This window comes from Eschrichtius robustus, chromosome 7 (assembly GCF_028021215.1).
Source record: "Eschrichtius robustus isolate mEscRob2 chromosome 7, mEscRob2.pri, whole genome shotgun sequence".
NCBI lineage: Eukaryota > Metazoa > Chordata > Mammalia > Artiodactyla > Eschrichtiidae > Eschrichtius > Eschrichtius robustus.
The window spans coordinates 77,160,443-77,179,329 of record NC_090830.1 but is presented as its reverse complement, the minus strand read 5'-3'; the positions used below and the strand labels follow the sequence as shown (position 1 = coordinate 77,179,329).

At 37.9% G+C, this 18,887-nt stretch overlaps 1 protein-coding gene and 1 non-coding gene across 6 annotated transcripts in view; both read left to right on the top strand.

The window, feature by feature from the left end:
* Nucleotides 1–18,887, top strand: part of ASCC1 (activating signal cointegrator 1 complex subunit 1) — a 115,237-nt gene that overhangs the window by 55,789 nt on the left and 40,561 nt on the right. For all 5 annotated transcript variants that reach the window (XM_068547769.1, XM_068547771.1, XM_068547768.1 and 2 more), the window contains exons 6-7: nucleotides 8,192–8,328; nucleotides 14,874–14,993. In XM_068547769.1, the coding sequence (XP_068403870.1) occupies nucleotides 8,192–8,328; nucleotides 14,874–14,993 (257 nt within the window). The remainder of the gene's footprint in view (nucleotides 1–8,191; nucleotides 8,329–14,873; nucleotides 14,994–18,887) is intronic.
* Nucleotides 17,318–17,389, top strand: TRNAR-UCU (transfer RNA arginine (anticodon UCU)). The gene has a single exon. It is a non-coding gene; the product is annotated as a tRNA-Arg (tRNA).

Here is an 18,887-nt window from a genome sequence, read left to right as displayed (position 1 = left end):
CCCAAACCTTTGTTATGCCTGGAATTCCTGGAAGATGATATATGTGAATATCATTTGAGGATTATTTTTTTCGTTTCTGGCTCTCAGCACGTACTGTCAAGGCTGAGTGCTGTAAATTATATATGTTCTGGGTGCTACACATTTGGATCAGATTCATAGGCATTTTTTTCTTAACTCTCATGTAATGGAGCATGACCTTTGGGATCTGAGTCTGAAGAGAGACTTCACTTCTGCCAGCTGATAGCTCTGGCAGATGTACCTATATTATATCCCAACTGTGTGGACAGAATGGTTTGAGTTCTTACTGGGGCTTTAAGGAAAAAAAAGTGGGCTAATCCATACTTCTCTCTACTGGCCTTTTCCCCAAGCATGACATTTTTAGATTTTACTATTCCTTGTTAATTGTTCATTCTGATAGCACTGCCAGCAGTTCTGCCCCCGTGGACCCCGAGAGCTGGATTAAAAGTGATATCAGTGAAGGCGCTGTGATCATGTGGTGACTGCTGATAAATCATGGAGCTGCAGTTTGAATGAGAGGGTTAAGGTCTTGCACCTGGGACTGCTGAGTTAGAACGCGACTTTGAACTCTGAACTGGGGCTTAGGCCTGCACATAAGCTTTCTGTGGAGGTAGCTTTTGCATGCATTTTTTTCCTTAGATGAGGTCTTATTTAACAAATAAAGAAACTGAGACTCATAGATGTGACTTAGCCATAAAGAACCGAACCCCCCAGTCTAGATAGAACCACCCTAGGGAATTCCTGTTACTTCACCCTTTGCTTCTGCTTGCTGGGTGGAAGGTCACCACCGTTAGAATTTTCAGGCGCCAGCCTGGGTGGCCAACCTAACGAAGTAAAATAGTTCAGGCTCCGAGTAATGGTGAACTTGGAGCAGGGCCCAGTGTAATTAAACCCCTGGAGAAAAGAATTTGTTGTTGGCCTGTATTCATTTCAGTGAAGAAGCTTGTGGGTAGAAATATGATATATTCCAAGCAAAGAAAAATAGTGGCTCTAGAGATCTATGCCATTGCCTTGAAGATTGTTTGGTTCCACATTAAATTTAGATAGTTCAGTAAGAGAAAAGCTTTTCTTGGTAGATGGCATTCCTAGGCAGGGTAAAATTTAGGGTGTTTCTCCATTTATTAAAAGACTGTCCAATAGGGTTTCATATGCATTGTATAATCTACAATACAGTTAAAGCCTGTTTGAACTCTTATGACTCAGAATTCCCCCAAAGACTTCAGTTTATGTTGACTTTAGGTATCCCGTGGGTTCCTTTCCTTGCTCTTTTGTGTTCTCTCTGTTTTGTTTCCCAGTATTTACTATTTTTGTGGCCAGGGAACTCAAGTTGACTGAAGTGGTAAGCTCCCAAAGAAAAAGGTAAGGGAAGAAAAGTTCTAGAGCTTCTTTTTTCTAGATAGTAAGATAATAAATTTATGTTGGTTTAAACCACTAAGTTTGTGGTAATTTGTTAATAGTAACAGTAGGATACTAATAATTTTAAACTCACAGAAAAGTTATAGGACTAAGGATAGTACTCTACTCAGATTCACTTGTTGTTAATATTTTACTTTGTTTTATCATTCTCTCTTTCTCTTTTTTCATTCTTTCTGAACTACTTTAAAGTGCATTGCATATGTCATGACCCTTTACCCCTAACACCTCAATATATATTTCCTGAGAGTTGGAATTTTTTTACATAATAACCGTGTGCATTTTCCCATGTTTGAGTCATTTTTATTTTTGTGAAGTGTCTCTTTATGTCTTTTGTCTATTGCTCAGTAGCATTTTTAGTCATTTTCCTTTGATTTTTAAAAGTTCTTTATATATTAGAGATATTAACCCTTTATCTGTGATATATGTTGCAAATATTTTCTTCTAGTGTATTGTTTGTCTTTTAACTTTGCTTATATTTTTTGCCATGTAAAAGTTTTCTCTTTTTAAGTAATCAAATTTATTGGTCTTATTGCATCTGGATTTCTAGTCTTAGTTTGACAGCCTTTTTCTACATTCAGGTTAAAGAGGAATTTACCCATGTTGTTTTCTTGTATAGTTTGTTTTTTTACGTTTCAGTCTTTAATTTGGAGTTTATTCTTGTGTGTGGTGTAATGAATGATTATAATTTTATTCTTTTTCCAAATGGCTGTCCAGTTGCCCCAGTATCATTTATTAACAAAAATCATATTTGCCTCAGTGGTTTGAGATAACAGCTTTGCCATCCACAAAGATTTCTGTATCTACATGGTGTTTTTAACATTATATGTTGAAAAACCTTTGGGAAGTCATCAAATATGAAAGGTCAAATAAGAGTTGATCAGAGGTCAAGTAAACTATTCCATGAGGATAGCTCTCAACAGGTTGAGTTATAGGTGAAAACTTGTTTCAGGATTGCTAAGATGCTCTTAAAAAGAAAAGGCATACACATTTTTATATTTAACAGCTTTATTGAGGTACAGTTTACATACCAAAAAACCCACCCATTTCAAGTGTACAATTCAATCATTTTTAGTAAATTTATGGAGTTGTGCAATCATAACCATAATCTAAATGTATTTCTAGAACATTTCTGTCACTCCAGAAATGTCCCTTATGCCTATTTGCAGACCCAGCCCTAACCCCAGGCAACCATCTGTCTCAGTCTGTACAGATCTGCCTCTTCTGAATATTTCACATAAATGGAATCATATAATATGTAGTTTTTGCATCTGGCTTCTTTTACTTAGTTATTGTTTTTGTAGTTTATTCATATTATTACATGTGTATGTTGCCCAGTAGTATTTCGTTGTATGACTGTACTAAATTTTGTTTATCCCTTCACCAGTTGATAGACATTTGGATTACTTCCACTTTTCGGTTCTTATAAATAATACTGCTGTGACATTCACTTACAAGTTTTTATGTGGACCTACATCTTCATTTCTCTTGAGTAGAGTCCTAGGAATGAAACGTCTGGGTTGTACTGAAAATTCATGTTTAACTTTTTGAGGAACTGCCAAACTGTTTTCCAAAGGGGCTGCACCATTTTACATTCCTCCCAGCAATGTATTCAGCAGTTCAGTTTCTCCATATCCTCACCAGTGCTTGTTATTGTCTGTCTTTTTGATTATAGTCATTCTAGTGAGTGTGAAGTGATGCCTCATTTTGGTGTTGATTTGCATTTCCTAAAAGACTAATGATGTTCAGCATCTTTTCATATGTTTATTAGCCATTAGTATATCTTCTTTGGTGAAATGTCTATTCAGATACTCTGCTTATTTTTAAATTGGATTGTGTATCATTTTATTATTGAATTTTTAAAAATTTAAAAATATTTAAATTTATCAGATATATGATTTGCAAATATTTTTCTCCCAAATAATTTTTTCTCTGTGGCTTGTCTTCTCACTTTCCTAATGTATCTTTTTTTTTTTTATAAATTTATTTCTTTTGTTTATTTATTTTTGGCTTTGTTGCGTCTTCCTTGTGGTGCACGGGCGTCTCATTGTGGTGGCTTCTCTTGTTGCAGAGCACAGCCTCTGGGCGAGTGGGCTCAGTAATTGTGGCCTGCCGGCTCAGTAATTTTGGCACCCGGGCTCTAGAGCGCAGGCTCAGTAGTTGTGGAGCACCGGCCCAGTTGCTCGCGGCATGTGGGATCTTCCCGGACCAGGACTTGAACCCGTGTCCCCTGCACCGGCAGGTGAATTCCCAACCACTGCTCCACCAGGGAAGCCCCCTAATGTATCTTTTGAAGCACAAGTTTTTAACTTTGATCAAGTTCAGTTAATCCTTTTTTTCTTCTTCATGGGTTATGCTTATGCTTTTGATGCTCGTATCTCAGAAAAGACAAGGATTAAAACTACTTTTCATGGAATTATGAGATTTGCCTTATTTTCAGGACTAGTCTGGTGATCAGACTATTGTGTGAGTTTTGTTGAAATGTATAATGCCTTGCCTCTGGGTGATGGCCTCATTGTTCCAGAGTCCTTTGGACAACTATTACTAGAGAGGCAGAGTAATATTGATCAAAAGTGTAGGCTTTGGGACCTGACTACCTGGGTTTGAATTTTAACTTCATCCCTTCCTAACAGTGTTACTTTGGGAAAGTGGCTTTATTTCTCTGTGCCTCAGTTTCCTCATCTGTAAAATGGGGATAATACTATTGGGTTGGCCAAAAAGTTCATTTGGTTTTTTCTGTAAGATCTTATGGAAAAACTTTTTGGCCAACCCAATACTTTGCTCATAGGGTGTTTGTGTATAAAAAGTTCATAAGAAATGCCTGGGGCAGAGTAAGGCTCAAGAAATATTAGCTTGTATTATTAGGGGAGCAATTCTCAACTGTAGTTTGGGATGGTGTTGTGCATATTGGAATCATTTGGGGGGCTTTGCATGCCTTTCTAAAGTGACAGATTCTGCCATGGGTTACAGCAGCTGGGGTGATAAGCATTGCACTTAGCCTTCCTTGACACACTTAAAGTTGATTGTTCCTTAAAATCACTTTCATTAAATGAGGAAGTTTGGGTTGATGTGTAGAATTATAAAACTCTTCATCAGCTGTAAAAATAGCTCAAGCTCCATTAACACTCAGAAAATGAATAATCTATTAATTCCTCTTGCCAAGGCAAAAATCAGGCAGTCTTAGGCAAACCATGAGCAGGATATAAGCTATCTGCATTTGATAAATACATTTTTCTGCCTTTGGGGTGGTTTATTAGTCCAGGGATCAGATTATGGGGTAAGAACTTGCAGTTCAGAGATAGAAGAATTCCTGCTTTGCTCCTGTTAGAGGATAAGATTCACAACTTTTTTTTTTCTTGTCTTCATTTGCAAAATGAGTTTAATGAAATTTGAGACCTAATTATCTTCAAAAGGGATTCATGATCTGATATGGGACTACTATCAGAATATATAAAGAATCCTTATAACTCAACAATAAAAAGACAGAAAATGGGCAAAGGATTTATAGACATTTCTCCAAAGGGGAGGTACAAATGTCCAACAGGGACATGAAAAGATGTTCAGCATCATTGGTCAATAGTGAGAAGCAAACAAAACCACAATGTGATAACACTTTACACCTACTAGGATGACTGTAGTAAAATTTAAAAAGGAAAATATTAAGTGTTGGTGAAAGAGCAGAGAAATAGGAACCCTCGTACATTGCTGCTTGGAATGTAAAATGGTTCAGTTCCTGTGGAAAAACAGTTTGGTGGTTCCTCAGTAAGTTAAACATAGAGTCATCATAGGACCCAGCAATTCCACTCCTTAGTATATATCCAAAAGAGTTGAAAACATATGTCAACATGGAAACTTGTACACAAATGTTTTTTGTTTTTTGTTTTTTAATCTATTTATTTATTTATTTATTTATGGCTGTGTTGGGTCTTCGTTTCTGTGCGAGGGCTTTCTTTAGTTGCAGCGAGCGGGGGACACTCTTCATCGCGGTGCGCAGGCCTCTCACTATCGCGGCCTCTCTTGTTGCGGAGCACAGGCTCCAGACACGCAGGCTCAGTAGTTGTGGCTCACGGGCCCAGTTGCTCCGCAGCATGTGGGATCTTCCCAGACCAGGGCTCAAACCCGTGTCCCCTGCATTGGCAGGCAGATTCTCAACCACTGCGCCACCAGAGAAGCCCTACACAAATGTTTTTTAAAGCTGCATTATTAATAATAGCCAAAAGATGGAATCAGTCCAAATGACCATCAAGGGATAAATGGATAAACAAACTGTGTTATATGCATACAGTGGAATATTATTGAGCCATGAAAAAGGATGAAGTACTGATATATGCTGCAACTTGAATGAAGTTTGAAAACATGCTAAGTGAAAGAAGCCAGACACAAAGGTCATATATGGTATGATTCGTTTTATTTGCCATATCCATTATAGGCAAATCTGAAGAGACAGAAAGCAAACTAGAGGTTACCAGGGGATGAGCAATGGGAAATAGAGAGTGATTATTTAATAAGGATGAAGTGTTTTTATGGGGTGCTGAAAAAGTTTTCAAACTAAAGAGAGATGGTGGTTGTACAACGTTGTGAATACACTAAATACCATTAAATTTTGTACACTCTAAAATGGTTAATTGTGTACTAAGTGAATTTCTTGTCAGTTTAAAAGTGGGGGAGACAGAAGTTTTAAAGTGCAAGGAATGATTATGCTAGAAAAGGATGACCATATTTGATGTGGCAACTCCAGTGTCTGGATATCTCTCCAAATTCATTTTTTACTCATCTTTGCTTGGGACAGTTTATTCTTTTTTTTAATAAGTTAGTTTCTTTCTTTCTTTCTTTTTCTTTTTTTCTGTCTTTCTTTTTCTTTCTTTCTTTCTCTCTTTCTCTCTCTCTCTCTTTCTGCATTGCTGCACACGGGCTTTCTCTAGTTGTGGCGAGAGGGGGCTACTCTTCGTTGAGGTGCTCTGGCTTCTCATTGTGGTGGCTTCTCATTGCGGAGCACAGGTTCTAGGCGCGCGGGCTCTAGAGGGCAGGCTAAGTAGTTGTGGCGCATGGGCTTAGTTGCTCCGCGGCATGTGGGATCTTCCCGGACCAGGGCTCGAACCCGTGTCCCCTGCATTGGCAGGCGGATTCTCAACCACTGCACCACCAGGGAAGCCTGGGACAGTTCTGAACACAAAATATTTTACCTGAAAATACTGCAGTGTCTGCTAAGATAGAAACTGTTTTTTATAAAGAGTATATTATCTTTGGGGAAGCCCATAGGAGGCCCAGTTGCTCTGGAACTAATAAAGCTGATGAGGAACTAAAGCTATTCTTAGAACCTATAATTAGGTAGCATTCTGTTTTTCCTGGGAATAACATTTTGTCAGGCTACCAGTTCATTTTTTAAAAAAATATTTCTTTATTGAAGTGAAATTCGCCTAACATAAAATTAACCATTTTAAAATGAATGATTCAGTGGCCTTTTGTGCATTAGCAGTGTTGTGTAACTACCAACTCTGTATCATTCCAGATGTTTTCATCACCCCAAAGGGGAATCCCATACCCATGAAGCACATACTTGCCAGCACTTGTTTTCCACTTTTTTGATTATAGGCAGCCTGATCGGTGTGCAATGGTACCTCATTGTGGCTTTGATTTGCATTTCTCTTAATGACTGAAGAAGTTGAACATCTTCATGTGCTTGTTGGCCATTTGTATTTCTTCTTTGGAGAAATATCTACTCAAGTCCTTTTTCTTTTTCTTTTTTTTAAAAAAATTAATTAATTTATTTTTGGCTGCGTTGGGTCTTCGTTGATGGGTCTACGTTGCTGTGTGCAAGCTTTCTCTAGTTGTGGCGAGCGGGGGCTTCTCTTTGTTGTGGTGCGTGGGCTTCTCATTGTGGTAGCTTCTCTTGTTTCGGAGCTCGGGCTCTAGGCGTGCAGGCTTCAGTAGTTGCGGCATGTGGGCTCAGTAGTTGTGGCTCGCAGGCTCTAGAGCACAGGCTCAGTAGTTGTGGCACATGGGCTTAGTTGCTCCGCAGCATGTGGGCTCTTCCCGGACCAGGGCTCGAACCCATGTCCCCTGCATTGGCAGACAGATTCTTAACCACTGTGCCACCAGAGAAATCCCTTTTTCTTTTTTTAAATTGAGTTGTCTTTTAGTTGTTGAGCTTTGTAAGTGTTCTTTATATATTATAGATACTATATGACCCTTGTCAGATATATGGTTTGCAAATATTTTTCCCATTCTGTAGGTTGTCTTTTTCACTTGATTTTTTTTTTTTAACTTTTTACTTTATATTGGAGTATAGTTGATTAACAGTGTTGTGATAGTGTCTTTTTCACTTTCTTGGTAGTCCTTTGATACACAAAAGTTTTAAAGTTTGAAGTCTAATTTATCTGATTTTTCTTTTGTTGCCATACTATTGGTGTCATATCTAAGAATCTATTGCCAAATCCAAGGTCATGGAGATTTTCCTCTCTTTTTCTTCTAAGAGTTTTATGATTTTATGGTTTTAGCTCTTATATCATTGATCCATTTTGACATAGGTTTTGTATATAGTATATGGTATGGGTTCAAATCATTCTCTTGCATGTAGATATTCAGTTGTCCCAAAATCATTTGTTGAAGAGACTCTTCTTTCCCCATTAAATTGTCCTGGCAGCCTGGTTGAAAATCAGTTGGTCATGGATGTGTGGGTTTATTTCTCTGCACTCAGTTCTGTTCCTACCATGTACTTTTGTATGGGCTGAGTTTCTTGTTTTTCTCCCTTTGATAATAGGATCACGGGGTTGATAGCAGCATTTTCCAGAATCCTAAAAAGCTTCACCTAACTATTGGGATGTTGGTGCTTTTGAGTGAGCAAGAGATCCAGCAGACATGTGAGATGCTACAGCAGTGTAAAGAGGAATTCATTGAGTGAGTAATCCACAGGAGTGGGGAAGGGTGGTCACCCTGTACTGGCTTCTTTCTGGTATCACAGACTTGTTTTTGGACTAGGGAGCTGGGTGACATGGGAACAAAATTTGTTGACTCACCCATTTGTAACACTTAACATTGGATTATTGTCTAAAAGGTTTAAAATGGATTTAAAGCATATATTTACAGATTTGTGTGGAAAGGCTCTACTTAAATTTTACCAGTTCAGTTGGCAAATTTTGTTCTTTAACAAGGACATCCCATTCTTTTCTCAAAAAGGAAATTCTCTTCATTATCTATAGAAGAGTGTAGGCTACCATATTAGTTTTCTGTGCTGCTGTAACACATTACTACAACCTTGGTGGCTTAAAACAACACAAATTTATAATCTTACAGTTCTGTGGGGCAGAAATCTGATAGGGGTTTCACTGGGCTAAAATCAAGTTACTGGCAGGGTTGTGTTCCTTTCTGGAGGCTCTAGGGAAGAATCTATTTCCTTGTCTTTAAAGTCCTGATTTAGAGGCCACCCACAGTACTTGGCTAGTAGCCTCCTTCCTCCATCTTCAAAACTAACAATGTTGCATCTGTTTGACCCTCAATCTGTTACATCTCTCTCTCTGGCCACAGCAGGGACAGGTTCTCTGCTTTTAAGGATGTGTGTGATTTAATTGAGCCCACCCAGATAATCCAGAGTAATCTCCCCACCTTAAACTCTTTAGCCTTAATCACATCTGCAAAACCCTCTTTGCCATGTAAGGTAGTATATTTAAAAATTCCGAAGAGTAGAACATGGGCATCTTTGGAGGGCCGTTATTGTGCTTACCATAGTAACTCAGACATTATAACATGATTCCCTAGGAGAGTCTTCATTGTATTTCAGAAATGCAGTCTTTAATTTTCTTTTTTTTAATAAAGGTAATTTTGCTTGAGTCAGTAAGGATACCAAAAACTGTCCAAGCAGTCAGTTTTGGCTCAGGGAAAACATTGCTGTTCTGACGGCAGAGTTGTTATTCTTTTTACTGTAAGATTTTAATTTGCATATACATCTGACCTAACAGCTCTGTTTCAAAGGATCATCTCTTCTGAGCCCCCCTTCCTTTGCTCCTTTTACTTCAGATTGAAGCAAAACAAGAGGAACTTGAAAATTAACTCACTTGAATAGTTTTATTTTTATTCAATTGTAAAATACAGGTCCTATGCTATTCTGACATGGCCTTGTAGAAGTGCGTTACCTGGTTCATTGGGTAAAACAAGGTAAAAGGATTTAAATTTTTTCTCGAGCTATGTTGTATATGAAACTGTAATACAAAGACTTATTTGTGGGCCAGTTCTCTTTTTTCCATTAATTGTTTTGAAGACAAAATATTTTTCTTGAGCAAAATCGTAAGCTGATCATGTTTGCAGCTGCCTATTCTTTCTGAATTTCAAACAGCAAAGAATACTTCTTTGTCTTGTTCTTTGCATAGTGATGGGCAACTGTTTTCTATCTTACCTAAAATTCAAAATAATTTGGTATTTGTAATTAGATATTTACAGTTTTCCTTGCATAAAGTAAAATTTTATGCTTTACCTTACAAAGCAGAGCAATTTTACCTTGTTTAAAAATCACTTCTGGTACTTTAACTTCCCAGATTACTTTTTGCTAAACAAAACTGAAAGCAGCTGCATTTTTTGGCTGCCATTAGGATAATCCTGCTAACAAAAAAATTAAAGGCGGATAAAATATTTGTTTAGAGAAGTATTTGGTTTTTTACCTTATGAAAATCAGGTCACAGGATTTTAATCACTGAAGACTTATCCTGAGCTATGTGAGGATTTAGTTGAGTTCCTCCCTTTTATGTCTCTTGGTGTCTTTTGTGACTAAATGCCAAATCTGAACCCTTTAAGCGTGTCAGAGTTGGTGTGCATAGGGAATGAAGAGCAGCCTTAATAGTTCCTAAGAATTTTTGACATGACAGGATGAAAACAGTAATTGTAGTTTTTCAAATTCAGCAAAGCTTTTGAAATAGGACACGCTACCCTGCCAAAAATCTGCAATGCAGGCAAAAATTTTTTAAAGTTGCTCTTTTCAAAAAGCTGGAAAGGTTTGAAACCAGCAAGTAAAGCAGGCCTCTCCAGCCTTCTTCTCTCACCTTCCCTCTGTTATACACACTTGTTTTAAAAGTATATAGTGCAAAATTAATCTACCTGATTGGCTAGGGGGGTGAGAATCAGAATTGGTTGTTTGTATTGTCCAGAAGTGCCTTGTTTTCCTAAAAGGAAGAAAAGCCTCCTTAAAAAAAAAAAAAAAGGATACTTACAATAAAGCCCTGGTGTAAAATGTATTACCTAACCTCTTTGTCTTCCTTATTCTTCATCTTCCATCTCAGTCTTTGTACTTGGTATGCTTAGAAAAAAATGTCAATAAATAATTGCATTTCTAACCTGAACCTTTTATGATGTAAAGATTGCAAATTAAAATATAAAGGTGGAAAACATTGGAAATGAATAGTCTACTATATAACATGCTGTAGCTTAATTTAATGGCTTTTTAAATTGAGGTATTAAATGTGGCTATATTGGTGTTTAATTAAAATTGTGGTGATACACAGATATTTTAAAGAAATGGGTGGTTGAATATTCGTTTTAAATTTGGGGGTGGTATTTGAGTTTAAGGGATGTCACCTGACCAGAAATAGAACTTTGATTTCGTTTCTTAGGCTAAAGGCTCATGTAGCTATGTAGATTTCAAATGAATTATTCATGATGTTCAGTACGTGCTGAAGCACTAAATGTGTCCCTTGTGACTTTTCTTTGTGATATGTCGAACACAAACAGTGCCATGTCTCTGAGTATATAGTCTGACAAAGGTGCAGCTCTTCTTTAGCTCCCATAACACTCTACTCATACCTAAGTGTTCCCAGTAGGCCTGAAGTAAAACCAAATAAGAAGTTAAAAAGGAACAAGAATGAGGAGAGAAGAAGAGGAAAAATACCCATGGACAAATTGTCCCTAATTATTGCCTCAGATGTCTCTCCATTGAAGAGTGTGCTCAGTGGTATCCCAAGTGGCATAGTTTGGTCACCAAGACAAAGAGCATTTATCAGGCAAACCATTGGATTCTCTCCTGCTCTTTAATTCTCCCTCTTGATGAATCCTAGGGATAGGTTGGAAGAGTTTGTTTCTACTTGTAAGGCAGACTTTGAATCTGTTTCATTGTTTTGTTTTTGGTGCTGCATCTAATTCCAGTGGTTTGAGGTAGTTTAGAGTGAGGACATATATACAAAAGAAATGTTAAAGTCAGACAGATTAGAAACCATAAAGATGGAATGGGAAGAAAATTCTGTCTAAAAACCGAGGTGAGATAATAATTGTACTAGAAGTTTAACATTTAGTGGTGTTTTCAAGCATCAGTATACTTGAACTATGGGAATTCCTGACAGTCCAGTGGTTAGGACTCGGCGCTTTCACTGCCGGGGCCCTAGGTTTGATCCCTGGTGGGGGAACTAAGATCCTTCAAGCTGGGCTGTGTGGCCACACACACACACACACACACACACACACACACACACACACACACACACACACACACACACACACACACACACACACAACATTCCAGAAAGGAAAACACCAATTATTATAGTTCTTATCTGATAAAAAGGAACATAATTTTTCAGGAGAGAATCCTTTTCTGGTTCTCAACCCAAGAAAAAGTTGTATAAATCTTAACATAAAGAACCAGACGATGATGAGCCATGTCTTCAACAGGAGTTTGGCAGAAGATATAAAAACATTGTTCACGTTGCTCTTTCTTGTATTGACCCCTGGAAATTGAGGGTGTAACATTAAATATAACCCAGTAAAAACATTTTAGTGGGAAACTAAACCAGTGGTATGGTGTTTTCTGGTGATCTAACTATGCAAGGTTAGAGCTGAAAAATCATAGAGGAATGTACATTTAGTATTAATTTTTTTTTTCCCAAAAGTTTTGTTGACTGCCCTTTGAATAGGATTTAATGGCAGTCTTTCATATTGAATTCTTTGGCTATAACTAGAAATGGAGATACACTGTATTGGCTGGCTATCTATCTATCTATTTATTTATTTCTGCATTGGGTCTTCGTTGCTGTGCGCGGGGTTTCTTTAGTTACGGCAAGCGGGGGCTGTTTTTGGTTGCAGTGCACGGGCTTCTCATTGCGGTGGCCTCTCTTGTTACAGAGCACAGGCTCTAGGCGCACGGGCTTCAGTAGTTGTGGCACATGGGCTGAGTAGTTGTGGCACATGGGCTTAGTTGCTCCGCGGCATGTGGGATCTTCCCGGACCAGGGCTCGAACCCGTGTCGCCTGCATTGGCAGGCGGATTCTTAACCACTGCACCACCAGGGAAGTTTGTATTGTTGATTGAAGCTAAAGACTTCAATCAGATAATAATTCAGAGCTTGATTTGTGTTTTGGAATATCCCACTTATTGGAGGTGGTTATAGGGATACTTATGATCGAGGTCGTAATTTTTCTCATTCAAGTACCTGTCTAAAATAGTTGAGTTATTTAGTTTCTTAAAAAATTCTGGTCTTGTGCAATAATAATGGCCTTGGTGTTTTAAGGGAATCTTTACCATTAGGATTCCTAGGCTATAAAAGGATCTCCCTGGGCCTCAATTAAATATCAAGAAAACTTTTTTGTTTTGCCTTATTTGGAATTATTTTTTGATTAATCCTAACAGTCTGTTGTCTTTGAGCCAGTACCACATTTTATTCAATGACAATATAGGCGTGTGTCCACGTTCTCAAAATTGTTCAGGACATCTTCTCCCTTTATAGTGGTACAGTCAATCAATGTTTATCAGAGATTTATGGAGTACCCATTTTATATAAGGCACTGTCCCAGGTGCCGGGGATATAGGAGTAGAAAAGATGGATAGGGTCCCTGGCCTCATGGGGCTTGGAGAAGGCTGTTTGGTGAGCTGATTTTTAGCTGGGTTTCAGGTTGGCACAGCAAGGCCTTTACTAGTTGAAGCATAAGTCTGTTTAAGGGGCCTGGGAAGAAAGCAGGATGGTGGGTCTTACTTAACATAAAAGAAATACATGTTAGCTTTAGAAAAGCCAAAATTTGCAGATAAACAGGAATTCCCTGGCTGTCCAATCATTAGGACTCCATGCTTTCACTGCCAAGGGCACGGTTTCGGTCCCTTGTTGGGGAACTAAGATCCCGCAAGGCGAGCAGTGCGTCCAAAAAAAAAAAAAATTGCAGATAAACAAGATGTAACTTGTAATATTACCTGAAGATAATTACTATTAACACTTTGGGGCATGTACTCCCACGCTTTTTTGTTTGCATATATGTATTTTTTTTCTTTGAGGTGTAATTTAGTTACAGTAAAATGCACAGATGTTAAGTGTAGTTGATGAATTTTGATAAATGTGTACACCCATGTAACTTCACCCAAATCAAAATGTAGAACATTGCCATCACCCTAGGAAGTTCCTTCATGCTCTTTTCCAGTAAATTCACTTCTCCTAAAAGTAACTGCTGTTCTGATTTCTGTTACCACAGATTAAATGTGCTTGTTCTCTAATGTCATATAAATAGAATCATTCAGTATATATACTTTTGCGTTTGGCTTCTTTTGCATATATGTGCAGTATATACACTTTCTGTGTTTGGCTTCTTTTGCATATATTTTTTATTTTAACTTTTTAACGAATAATACTTTACATGGTTCAAAAATTTTAAAGTACAAAGGATATGCAGTGAAGAGTTTCCTTCCTACTGTTATCCCACCAAGCACCCTGATCTCCTCTCTAAAGGCAACAGATTTTAGCAGTTTCTTTGTACTATATCCTTTCAGAGATTTTATGTATGTACAAGCATATAAATATGTATATATATTAAATTTTTTATCCCCATCTTTTGCACGAATAATGGAATTGATTAAATATTTCATCAGGAGTTGCAAAATGGTGATATTCTAATTCCGTCATTACCTCTACATTTATCAGTTGGAATTCTTCTGAAAGAACTTTCCTTTATTTGCTGTGGTTGGATATGTACCTGAATTTATAATTATTTCCTTGGGTTTGGCTCCTAGAAATAGAATTGCTTGGGCAAAGTTTTTCTATTCTTGAAGGCTTTTTATAAATATTGCCATATTGCTCTTAAAGATGTGATACCAGTTTACACCTTCACTGTTGTTATATGAGTGAAATACTGTCTGCAATTTGTAGAAATAATAAGGTAAAACCGGAGAGATGGGCAACGTAGTAAATGTCTTCGTCAATCAGAACTGTCATCACTAGGCCTTTTCTGAGACATTTCTTAGACATGCTAATAAACTGGTATTGGGATAGATATAGTGTGACTTTGGAAGTACGTGTGGTTCTAGTTTGTGTTCATTAAACATGTATCAGTTTTGAAATTAGAAGGACGGTTAAATCATGTTAGTTAAAAAAACTGCAACAACTTCATTTTTGTAATATTTGACTATGTATATTAACCATATTTCAAAATATAATAGCCCTCTTAACTTAAACAGTTATAAAAAATCTAATGTTTTTTCCTTTGCAGTGACATTTCCGGGGGCAAACCGCTGGAAGTAGAGGTGGCAGGGATAGAATACATGAATGATGATCCTGGCATGGTGGATGTTCTTTACGCCAAAGTCCGTATGAAAGATGGCTCCAACAGGTATGCTTCTGGAATACTTCTTTGTTTTAATTGAGAGGTGCCTAGAAGAATCCCTGGGAGTTCAGGTAGTTTTGATTCCTTTTCTTTGAGGTCTTATTATTGTAAGGAGTGTGTAAATTCTTTCTTTTTCTGAAATAGTAAGTTAATATCTTGCAAGAGGAATTTGTTGTAGGAAAAAGTATCAGACTTTTAGTTTGATAATTATTGAATTACTTGGATGGTAGATATTGATAGTAGCGATCTAGTTTTTATGGAACTCAGTGCTTCCTTCATGTTTTCCAGGATAATAGGAGGCAGGAAGGATGGCATATTAGGATGGTAGTTTCAAAAGTGACATAATGCAGATCTAGTGAATACCAAGGCAAAATAGGGATGATAACTATACAAACGTCATAGGATTATTAGGGTTAAATTAATATACATAAAATGCTTAGATCAGTGCTTGGCACATACTAACATCATCAGAACATACATTAAAAATGTTTGCTATTTTTAATTTTTTTTATTACCACACCTCGATCCCTACTGGGAATTCTCAGTCTGCAACGCAGGCTATTTCTGAGGCTAGCCTAGGCATCCAGAGCCCTTTGCAATATTAGTACCATTTATTAGTCTGTGCAAGGCCTTTGGTGAGCAGAGGAGCCCAACTTGAACTGGAAGTTTGTTTTTGTGTGGTCTTTTCTTTAGGGCAGGGTAGAAAAGAACTCACACTGAACAAAAAACCCTCTAGGGAAAAATCTGTGTCTCTAGGCAGGCCCCCAAATTGATTTGCTTTCCTAGAGGATCTCTTGGAAGGTTTCTCTTATCTCAATTTGAATTGATGATCTCAGTTATCTTCTATCTCAATTCCAATGGAAGTGAATTTTGAGTGTAAGGGAGGAAAAAAATGGTATAGAATCAGTTTTTGTGTGTGTGATGTATGTCAATTATATCTCAATAAAACTGGAGAAAAAAAGTGTCTTAATATCATTACTGGGAATTCCCTGGTGGTCCAGTGGTTAGGACTCCACGCTTTCACTGCCATGGGCCCATGTTCAATCCCTGGTCGAGGAACTAAGATCCTGCAAGCCATTTGGTGCAGCCTAAAAAACAGACAAACAAAAAAACAAGTTTTGTAAAGTCCCCTCCCCAAATCGCAGTGTCTAAGGGACTTGTACACCTCTTATTTAATTCAATATTAAAACTATTTGAACGCCTCCTTTGTGCAAGGTATTTTGAAAGACCATGTAAATTGATACAGAAATGAGTAAGACATGGCCCTATTTTTAAGGCACATTCAGTCATTTGTGTTTCTTTATGTGAAGAGATACTGCTCAATGCAGAGGCATGGAGGAGAGGCCATGTTATAATAAAAACACAGTCAACTTTCTTTGTATGATTTCATATATTTTAGATGAAAGATTCCCTTAAAATGCTTGACCGTGAAGTGCCTGACCTTTAAAAGAATGGAACCACTTAGATCAAATTTTTCCTCTGGAAACAGAGCTGGGACAGTGTAGCTACACTTATTGATAGATCCTTGGATTTTGTAAAACCTGACTGTGTAGGGAATTTGCATTCAAATTACTTAGTAGTCAGCTGTTGCTAAGACTTAAGCATTGAACACAGTGGCTATTCTGTTCTGTTTCTTACTGTCACAGGCCTCCACCCTTGCCCCTTTAGAAGAATAGCTTCCTCACATTATACTGAGAACATGAAGCCAAGTCAGCTTCCTTCCTTTTTCCCTCACAGTCCACCTGTTTTCATCACACCCACCCCACTCAGTTTCACTCTCTTTCTGAAGAATTGCATAAGTTTTCTCTGATGAGGCTAATCCCTTTACTTATTCTGGGACCCCATTCCTTCTTATCTCCTCAAAGACCTGACACCATCAATTATTCCACCCTGCAGGGCATTTCCAGTGCCCTTTTCCCTCAGGCACTTTTCAAATGCCCAGGATGTGAGATGCAGTAGACCCTAGGGCTTCTTTCTTATGGAGGAGGCAGATGTTGGTAACTAGAATACACTAGGTTGAGGGCTGTGATTGAGATTCTAGTGGTACATAAATGAGCAGCAAAACTCTGCCCATGTGTGGGCAAATTTTGTAAAGGAGGGCTTCAGAAAGGAGGTTTCTTTACTGAATAAGGAGTTTGCAGGCTGAGGGAGTAGCATGTTAGGAAGAGGGAATAAATACTAAGTACAGATCTAGAGGCAGTGTTATATGCCATGTAAAAGGAATGTTGATTTTCATTGGTCATTTGTTTATTCAACAAAACTTTATTAAATGCCCACTGTGTGCCAGACACTGTGCTAGCTGTGAATATAGAATGGTCAGTAAAGGGACTTCCCTGGTGGTCCAGTGGTTAAGACTCTGCGCTTCTACTGCAGGGGCTCAGGTTCGATCCCTGGTTGGGGAACTAAGATCCCACATACCTCTCTGCATGGCCAAAGGAAAAAAAAGCAAGAATGGTCAGTAAAGCCAGACACAGTTATTACCCCCATGTAATTTACAGACTAATGGAGAAAACAGATGTTAACAACACGTATATATATCATTGCAAAGTGTGATAAAGGTGAAGCAGGGGGAAAATGGTGCTCTTTTAAAGACAGAAAATATGGCAGTTTAGACTGTGGGAGGGCAGGGTAAGGAAAGCCTCTTTGAGGAATTGATAACTGAATTGAGGTCTGGAGGAGTGGGATTTTTCAGGCAAAGGGGTGGTGGGAAATTCTAGGCAAAAGAAAATGCAGAGCAAAAGCCATGTGGCAGGAAAAAGCCTAGCAAATTCCACGTATGGATGAGACATAATGAAGGAGAGGTAGGGTCACATGAGATGTCCATGTAAAGAGATTAGAGGGGCTTGGATTGAGGCAGTAGCAAAGACAAGAGAAAAAAGAATAAATACAAGCAGAATAAATAAAGAGAAATCCATATCAGGATAAATCAGGATGGAAGTGCAGAACACTAAAGACAAAGAATATAAAAGAAGTCACCTACAAAGGATTGACAGTTATCTGGACAGTGGACTTGTCAATATCAACAACAGAAGCCAAAAGACAGCGGACTGTTTTCTAGAGAAAATAACTGTCAAGCTGGAATTGTTTACCCAGAAAAAAAAAAAATCTTTAAAGAACAAAAGTGAAATAAAAACTTTTTGTGTCCAGATGCTGTCTTTCCTTCTTGTTATCCTTCTTTTTCTCAAATAGACTCTAAGATTCTTGGAGGCAGGGGGTTTGTCTTATTCACTATAGAGTATTATGTGATAAAAACAGATTACAGAACAATTTGTAAATATACATTTACTTTTTTCCCCTCAAAAGTGGGAAGAGAGAGTAAGAGAGAAATAAACCAGTTAGTCTGAATATATAAGCATCTTATCAGTGGTTATTTTTGGATAATAAGTAATTTTTTTCTTTTAGCTTATCTGTAAGATTTTTTAAAAATATAAACAATGTTCATAAAGCAGGCAAGTGTTACAGTTGTTCAGGGACACTTGGTATACTTTGTCATACCAAGGTCAGTAGTAATCAGTATGTGCATGTAAGTGGTAGAATTATGGTTTGACCTAGCTGTGTTTGACTGTAAAGCCTATGCTCATAGTGGGGCAAAAAAAGGAGATTAAGAATAATTGGAGACAGACCACTCTTTTGAGAAGTTGGGTGAAAGGAAGATGAGAGAGATGTAGTTAGATTCTACAACGTGCAGCTCAGCATCCCTGTAGGATCTTCCAGTTTGCCATCTTCCTTTCATAGCTGAGCTTCTTCTTTTTATATTGTTTTCTCTCATAAAATTAAAGCCTTCCAGATGGGTAAAGTGAAACTTAAATGGCTCCCTTTCCCCTGCTCTGACTCCCGCTGTGTTCCTCCCCAATAGGTTGTAAGCAGAGCAGACACTGCGGAGAGTCGCTGTCCATGCGT